The 9,151-nt window shown below is 44.3% G+C and overlaps 1 protein-coding gene across 1 annotated transcript in view; it reads right to left on the bottom strand.

The window, feature by feature from the left end:
• Nucleotides 1–6,325: 6,325 nt before the first annotated feature.
• Nucleotides 6,326–9,151, bottom strand: part of LOC114560698 (carbohydrate sulfotransferase 8) — a 25,059-nt gene continuing 22,233 nt past the window's right edge. The window contains exon 6 of the mRNA XM_028586246.1: nt 6,326–7,694. Coding sequence (XP_028442047.1) covers nt 7,289–7,694 — 406 coding nt within the window. The 3' untranslated portion in view covers nt 6,326–7,288. The remainder of the gene's footprint in view (nt 7,695–9,151) is intronic.

A 9,151-nucleotide genomic window follows, 5' to 3' on the forward strand; every position in this document is an offset into this window, starting at 1 on the left:
ACAATATAATATCATCTATATATAAATATATACAATATAATATCATCTACATATATACAATATAATATCATCTATATATACACTGTATATACACAACATCCTAATACAGACGATAAGGGCACATCTGCATTCTGTCAGGATCAAAGGTTACCTTCTAACATTCAAAACTTATTTTATATTATTATAATAATAATCATCATTGGGTATTTATGTCTTATTTTCCATAATTTCTGTTTGTTGTTGTCTTTTGTGTTCTAGTTTAAATGTTTTCTCTGCATGAATGTGTCCCATCCCTTGTTTTAAAGCCAGTGTATACCAGGCTGTATTAAAGCCAGTGTATACCAGACTGTATTAAAGCCAGTGTACACCAGGATGTATTAAAGCCAGTGTATACCAGGCTGTATTAAAGCCAGTGTATACCAGGCTGTATTAAAGCCAGTGTACACCAGGATGTATTAAAGCCAGTGTATACCAGACTGTATTAAAGCCAGTGTATACCAGACTGTATTAAAGCCAGTGTATACCAGACTGTATTAAAGCCAGTGTATACCAGGCTGTATTAAAGCCAGTGTATACCAGGCTGTATTAAAGCCAGTGTATACCAGGCTGTATTAAAGCCAGTGTACACCAGGATGTATTAAAGCCAGTGTATACCAGGCTGTATTAAAGCCAGTGTATACCAGGATGTATTAAAGCCAGTGTATACCAGGCTGTTTTAAAGCCAGTGTATACCAGACTGTATTAAAGCCAGTGTATACCAGGCTGTATTAAAGCCAGTGATGAAATGATCATATATGCATATTAAGTGTGTGTGTTAGCTGAAAGCTGCGCTCCTCTCCGTGTCCTCAGGTTCCGGTACCGGCCGGAGTCTGAATGGGTCAGGTGGAGGATGGTGTAAGAAGAAGTCTTCACCTAGCTGACATGTCGTCGTTTCAGGTGTTGAGGTACTGAGGAGCTGTTGGACCAGAGGTCAGAGGTGTTCCACAGGACAAGCTTCTCCTCATCAACACATCTGGAGATCAGGCAGGAGGTGGTGTTCTCGGGGAGGATGAAGGTGTGAGATTCTCCTTCCTCTCTGATGATGATCGGTTCTTGAGCATGGATGTAGTTGATGAGAGCAAACAGCAGGAAGGAGAGCTCTGTGACTGCAGCCATTCTGCTCCGAGGTCGACAAACACTGACACCACTCAGCTCATATACTCTCTACTACAACACTCATCAGATCACCATGACAACCCTCATCAGCTGCTGCTCTTTATCTGTTTATATCAAACATGACTTCTTTATCTCAGCATCAGGGGAAACGTTCAGCATCAGCTCTCTATCCAGTAATCAATGTCCTTTACATGACTCTAAAACCACAGACGCTGACGTGACTTCATACACACACTATTCAGAGAGGAGAGAGGGGGTGTGTGTGTGTGTGTGTGTGTCTGTGTGTGAGTGTGTCTTTGTGTGTTTGTGTTTGTGTGTGTGTGTCTGTGTGTGTGTGTCTGTGTGTGTTGTGTGTGTGTGTGTTTGTGTGTGTCTGTGTGTGTGTCTGTGTGTCTGTGTGTGTGTGTCTGTGTGTGAGTGTGTCTTTGTGTGTTTGTGTGTGTGTGTGTGTGTGTGTGTGTGTGTGTGTGTGTGTGTGTGTGTGTTTTGTGTGTGTGTGTGTGTTTGTGTGTGTGTCTGTGTGTGTGTGTGTGTGTGTCTGTGTGTGTGTGTGTGTGTGTGTGTGTGTGTGTGTGTCTGTGTGTGTGTGTGTGTCGGCAGCGATCACGGACATTTCTAACATAAACTTAACACAAAATAACACTGACATCAAACTAATGAGCTATGAACCTATGTAATTGTTCAAAAACAGTGAATGAATACATACCCATGATGCTACTCTAGGCATAAATGTAGGCAAATGTAGCTGTTGGCTTGCTACACTACAACCATAAATCACTGAACCGTTTGTAGCGTTCTTTTAACACCGTTGCAAATGCGATGATGATTGGCTGGGTGGGCAGATGCCCTGCTCACTGGTCTCACTGCACGCTCTGACTACCACTAAACACAAGACAGTGACAATAGCGACGAGCCAGGGAAATTCAAAGGTAGCGTTCTCGAACTGGAAGTACCGGCTCTACTTCTCTTTATATGTTTATGTAACATGCACGCTACGCCCAGGAAAAAAGACTTTATCTACGTCTGCCTCAAGCATCTCCAATCTTATGGAGCACCTCACATCAACACATGCTAACAGAACACTTGCTGTTGCTGCTAACCCAACCCAGAGCCCAAATGCAGCTAGCGTGAGCTCCAGCAAAGGAGACGGAGCCACTCTGTTAAAACAAGCAACGCTCGATTTTTCGGTTCAGCAACAGGTGATACTGTATATATTCAATTCAATTTTATTTATAGTGTTTTTATTCTTAAATCCGTTAATATAAATATCTTTGACGCTAAACATGTTATAGAACGTAATAATTCAATTCAATTCAATTTTATTTATAGTATCAAATTATAACAAGAGTTATCTCGAGACACTTTACAGATAGAGTAGGTCTAGACCACACTCTATAATTTACAAAGCCCCAACAATTCCAACAATTACAGTAATTCCCTCAAGAGCAAGCAGTGCGACAGTGGCGAGGAAAATCTCCCTCTTGGGAAGAAACCTGGGACAGACCCAGGCTCTTGATAGGCGGTGTCTGACGGGCCGGTTGGGGGTGTGATGAACAGTGGTGATAATAGTCACATTAATAATGGAACAGTGACTGGATGTAGCGGGGAGCTGCAGGGTTCAGCAGGAAGCAGCAGGATTCAGCAGGAAGCAGCAGGATTCAGCAGGAAGCAGCAGGAAGCTGCAGGGTTCAGCAGGAAGCTGCAGGGTTCAGCAGGAAGCAGCAGGGTTCAGCAGGAAGCAGCAGGGTTCAGTAGGAAGCAGCAGGATTCAGCAGGAAGCAGCAGGAAGCTGCAGGGTTCAGCAGGAAGCTGCAGGGTTCAGCAGGAAGCAGCAGGGTTCAGCAGGAAGCTGCAGGGTTCAGCAGGAAGCTGCAGGGTTCAGCAGGACGCCTCAAGGTTCAGCAGGAAGCAGCAGGGTTCAGCAGGAAGCAGCAGGAAGCTGCAGGGTTCAGGAGGAAGCTTCAGGGTTCAGCAGGCAGGGTTCAGCAGCAGGGTTCAGCAGGGAAGCTGCAGCTGCAGGGTTCAGCAGGAAGCTGCAGGGTTCAGCAGGAAGCAGCAGGGTTCAGCATGAAGCTGCAGGGTTCAGCAGAAAGCAGCAGGAAGCAGCAGGAAGCAGCAGGGTTCAGCAGGACGCTGCAAGGTTCAGCAGGAAGCAGCAGGGTTCAGCAGGAAGCTGCAGGGTTCAGCAGGAAGCTGGAGGGTTCAGCAGGAAGCAGCAGGAAGCAGCAGGGTTCAGCAGGAAGCAGCAGGGTTCAGCAGGAAGCTGCAGGAAGCTGCAGGGTTCAGCAGGAAGCAGCAGGAAGCAGCAGGGTTCAGCAGGAAGCAGCAGGGTTCAGCAGGAAGCTGCAGGGTTCAGCAGGAAGCAGCAGGAAGCAGCAGGGTTCAGCAGGAAGCAGCAGGAAGCTGCAGGGTTCAGCAGGAAGCAGCAGGAAGCAGCAGGGTTCAGCAGGAAGCAGCAGGGTTCAGCAGGGAGCTGCAGGGTTCAGCAGGAAGCAGCAGGAAGCAGCAGGGTTCAGCAGGAAGCAGCAGGGTTCAGCAGGAAGCTGCAGGGAAGCAGCAGGGTTCAGCAGGAAGCAGCAGGGTTCAGCCGGAAGCTGCAGGGTTCAGCAGGAAGCAGCAGGGTTCAGCAGGAAGCAGCAGGAAGCAGCAGGGTTCAGCAGGAAGCAGCAGGGTTCAGCAGGAAGCTGCAGGGTTCAGCAGGAAGCAGCAGGAAGCAGCAGGGTTCAGCAGGAAGCTGCAGGGTTCAGCAGGAAGCAGCAGGAAGCAGCAGGGTTCAGCAGGAAGCAGCAGGGTTCAGCAGGAAGCAGCATGGGGGAAAAAACATAAGGACTCCGGTGTAGTGGTATAGTGATAGTAATAGTAAAAGAAAGGGAGAGGAGAGAGCAGCTCAGTGTGTCAAAGGAAGGAAGGAAGTCCCCCGGCAGTCTAGAACTATAACAGCGTAACTAAGAGAGACAGGACATAAGGAGTAATAGCGTTATAGAACATAAAAAATAATGTCACAGTTACTTTGCTGAGTAACTAATTACTTTTCAATGTGGTAACTGAGTTACTAACTCAATTACTTTTTGGGAGAAGTAATTTGTAACTGTAACTAATTACTTTTTTAAAGTAAGATGACCAACACTGAAGCCTTGAACCGAATATTTTCCCAAGTTTGCCTACTGTTCCCTTTAGAAATATTTATAATATCAATAACAAACTTTGCTTTTGCCTTTCTTAATTCATTTACAACTTTATTATGTAACCGTTGAAAAGTTTTCCTATGATGGGCTAACCCTGACTTAATTGCAGTTTTCAGAGCATGATCCCTCTGCTTCATTAGATTCCATACTTGTTCATTAAGCCAGGACAGATTTAGATTTTTTCTAGAATGTGTACCACTTTTACTGAACTCACTTTTTTATGATACATTTTTTATTTATTTTTTTAACATACAGAACAGAAACACAAATTGAACAAGAACAAAAACCCTCTCCCACTCCCCACCTTCTGCGTTCTCGAGGAAAACAAAAAAAAATAAGCAAACGGAAATCATACCTTGCCTAGCCACTCTCCTCTAGTTTTTGTGGCGCTGAGGTCTAATGTCCCAGACTGTCTCCCAATTAATTGCTTTCCCCTCAGGGCTCAGCTCTTGCTCCCATTTCTTTACTATCGGGAGTTCTCCTATGGATACTTGCATCAGTTTAGCATAGATCTTGGATACTAATCCTCTCACCGGAAAATCAACAAACCATTTAATGACACTCCATAACATTTTAGGGCTGATCTTAAGCGAAGATACAAGAAGAAGGATGTTCTGGGGACTTCCAAACTAGCTCTCAGATATTCCAAACTCAACATACCTTTCTGATTGAATAGCTCATCTAAAGTATAAATACCTCTGTTACTCCACTACTTACAAGCAAAGGGTTGATTACCAGACATTAAGTGTGTATTGTACCAAATTGGGGTGTCCAGATGCCACTTGTTGGTGTAGCGTAGTTGCTCCATCACCTGTTTAAAGTTGGTCAATGTGTTGGTGATAATAGGGCCATAGGCTAGCATACACTTTTTCGGACACACACCTTGTCTAGGGTCACCCCGAGGTCACAGGTGACTTGGTTGATATAAATACTCAACCTGCGCAAGCGCGATACAGAATGTATTCCACACTCTATAATTTACAAAGACCCAACAATTCCAATAATTCCCCCAACAGCAAGCATTCAGTGAGACAGTGGAGAAAAGCTTTTGTCCCAATCTACAAGGAAATGACCTCGCTTGGATTACCGCTGTTTCTGCTTACCCAGCCCATCTTAAGGTTACTTTCAATGGGAAAAGCCTCAAATTGAGGTTTAAACTTGCCCATTAAGCGCACTAGCTACCTAGAATTTCTCAGACATAAGCAAGTATCTGTCGCATTGATTCAGGACATGCACCTGACAGAAAATAACGTACAGGGGTTCCAAAAAAAACACTACAAAGTTATAGCTCACTCGTGCACCTCTTCCAAACAACAAGAGCTAGCATAATAGTGCCCCTATCACTCCCATTCAAAAGTTTGACTCGGATACATTCACAAAAAGACCCTAGGTTGCATTTTGGTGAGAGTTACGCTTTAACACAATACTGGCTAACTGCACCAGTATATTACTTCTCTTGAGTGTACAACTGCACGTATCAACAAGGCCAAATTTACAACCAGGTTGTCAGGAGACAGGGTCGTGGTGGTGGTCCAGCTCGGGGGGGCGGAGGACACGCGCTCTCCCTCAGCTGTTGCCTCATTCCGACTCATGAAAAAAAACACGAGTAAAATAAAAGACACTGCATAAACTCCGCTACCTTGTTTTTATTTAAATATAAGTACACCTACATATGTAGGCCTAAGAGATTGCAATAGAAGCCTGTATATTACTATTAGGACTATAGAGAGATTGCAATAGAAGCCTGTATATTACTATTAGGACTATAGAAAAATGTGTCGATGTATAAATTAAATAGGCTAAACTTGGAGCTGGAGTCTGATTTACTACGGCAACACTGTTGACCACATCAGTGATCTCCTTCCATTCCGTATTCTTTCTAAAGCCTTTAATACCAGTTTTCAGGCTGCCAAGTAGTTCACACTTTAATGCAAATGAACCGGAGATATCAGGGTTTCAATCTCCACCTCTGAAAAGTGCCGCTTCTCAACCGGATTACGTCTCGCCATGTCGTGAATTGTAGGGGCGAGGCCTCAAAACCCAGAATATATTGGTTTTCAGCCGCGGCATTTATCAATGGCAGGTATTGCGTACACCTGGATTTCAAAGGTACGCACAGCTTCATAAATCAGGCGGTGAAATGAGTGTAAGCATAATCTTACGCCAACATATACGCCCGTTTCTACGCATGAATGATAAATGAGGGCCAATGATTCTTGATAGAGTGTTTGGATCAGAGACAGAAACACATTTAATTTATCAAACACACATTTAGTTCATCAAACACACATTTAGTTCATCAAACACACATTTAGTTCATCAAACACACATTTAGTTTATCACATATTTATCTATAGTGCAGATTCAAAGCCTGCAGTGCAGCTGCATTGTGGGTAAAGGAGTCATCATCATCATATTTGACATGAAATGGCGTCAGAAAAGTTTCTAATCTTCCAGGTTGATTTCCTGGATCTGTGCAGCAGTGTTTCTTCCTCTGGATCAGAGACTTTACATTGTTTTTAGGTTTTTAAATCACCGTTCTTGGCTCGACGGAAGTTTTACTTAAATATAAAATAGTCCACGGATTAAATATTTGTAAGCGACCATGTTTGCAGTTGGAAGTGTCTTGGCAACAGTTTTCCAGACATCAACAAATAAATAAAAAAAGCTACACAAATGCAAAAAAATGGCACTGCTTCTTGTCCCTTTGATCAATGTTTTTGTTGCTTTTTCGTTGGAAAATGTGACAGAAAAGATTCTAAAAGCAAAACGTTTCTGATCTTCTGTTGGCTCTCAGTGCCGGTCCGAGAGGGGGGTTGGGTCCCCCAACAGTTTCTCTTTCTCTGGGTTACGTTCCACGAAAGCTTAGAAAAAAAAGCAATCAAAGTGGCGGGAAAGTGACTAAAAACTGATTAAAAGAGCATAGAAAGCGGAATTCTCAGGTGTCCTCAGGTGAGGTCTGAGAAGGGCTTGTCGTACTGGAACATCAGGTAATCCATGTAGAAGAAGTCAAAGACTTTCTGCCTCTCGGCGGCGCTGAGCTGAGAGAAGTACGCCCGCGTGATGGCGGCCGAAGTCCTCTCCGCTCGCGGGTTTCTGTCTTTAAAGTCGGGGAAGGTGAGGTTCCCGGGCGCGCCCACGCTGCGTAGCAGGAAGTTGGCGTCTGCCTCCAGACTCTCCAGCTTCCCGATGAAGCTGTAGCGCAGCAGGCAGGGGCTGCACAGCTGGCTGACGGGCGTCCAGTGGATGTCCATCCCCACCGGCCGCCGCACGTCCAGCAGGTAGCGCACGAACTCCGGGAAGGAGACGCCGCCGCCGCTACGCAGGGCGCTTAGAGAGGCGTTGGCCCGGTACCTGCACGGGACACACATATTAATACATGCATTAATACCATGTCATTAATTTTCCCCCAGCGTATTTCCTTGGAGAACGTTGGCACCAAGATCCTGGTTCCAGCTGTCGCCGTGGTCCTGCTGCTTCCTGCTGAACCCTGCAGCTTCCTGCTGAACCCTGCAGCTTCCTGCTGAACCCTGCTGCTTCCTGCTGCTTCCTGCTGAACCCTGCAGCTTCCTGCTGAACCCTGCAGCTTCCTGCTGAACCCTGCTGCTTCCTGCTGAACCCTGCTGCTTCCTGCAGCTTCCTGCTGAACCCTGCTGCTTCCTGCTGAACCCTGCAGCTTCCTGCTGAACCCTGCTGCTTCCTGCTGAACCCTGCTGCTTCCTGCTGAACCCTGCAGCTTCCTGCTGAACCCTGCAGCTCCCCGCTACATCCAGTCACTGTTCCATTATTAATGTGACTATTATCGCCACTGTTCATCACACCCCCAACCGGCCCGTCAGACACCGCCTACCAAGAGCCTGGGTCTGTCCGAGGTTTCTTCCCAAGAGGGAGTTTTTCCTCGCCACTGTCGCACTGCTTGCTCTTGAGGGAATTACTGTAATTGTTGGAATTGTTGGGGCTTTGTAAATGATAGAGTGTGGTCTAGACCTACTCTATCTGTAAAGTGTCTCGAGATAACTCTTGTTATGATTTGATACTATAAATAAAATTGAATTGAATACATTAACTAATACATGCATTAATACAGGCATTAATACAGGCATTAATACAGGCATTAATACATGCATTAATACAGGCATTAATACATGCATTAATACATGCATTAATACATGCATTAATACATTCATTAATACAGGCATTAATACATTCATTAATACAGGCATTAATACAGGCATTAATACAGGCATTAATACATTCATTAATACAGGCATTAATACATGCATTAATACATTCATTAATACATGCATTAATACAGGCATTAATACATTCATTAATACAGGCATTAATACATGCATTAATACATTCATTAATACAGGCATTAATACATTCATTAATACAGGCATTCCACTGGTTTTATTAACCCTTCTGTTGTCCTCGGGTTTCTTTCAGCCAAATTGTCAAAAAGAAATAACGTGGATGGTTCTATACACAGCTCTTCCCAATAAAATAAATGATCAGTTCACTACTTGAATTGAATTTGGGTGTTTAGGGTTAGGGTAACATTTTATAAGATTTGAAAACAGATTGCAAAAGAAGAACATTGAAAAACGTCAAAAAGCCCAGAAAAACAATCTACAAAAACATTGAGAAAAGTGACATAAATGTCTAAAAAGACAAGCATAAAGTTTTAGTTCTGACTCAGATAAACCAAACGTTGCATGTTGACGGGAAGACAACACGAGGGGTTAAACATATTCAACTTTCAGGTTTTTTCCTCAAAATATTGAACTTTTCCTAATGGCGTGCGGCTG

This window comes from Perca flavescens, chromosome 8 (assembly GCF_004354835.1).
Source record: "Perca flavescens isolate YP-PL-M2 chromosome 8, PFLA_1.0, whole genome shotgun sequence".
Classification (NCBI taxonomy): domain Eukaryota; kingdom Metazoa; phylum Chordata; class Actinopteri; order Perciformes; family Percidae; genus Perca; species Perca flavescens.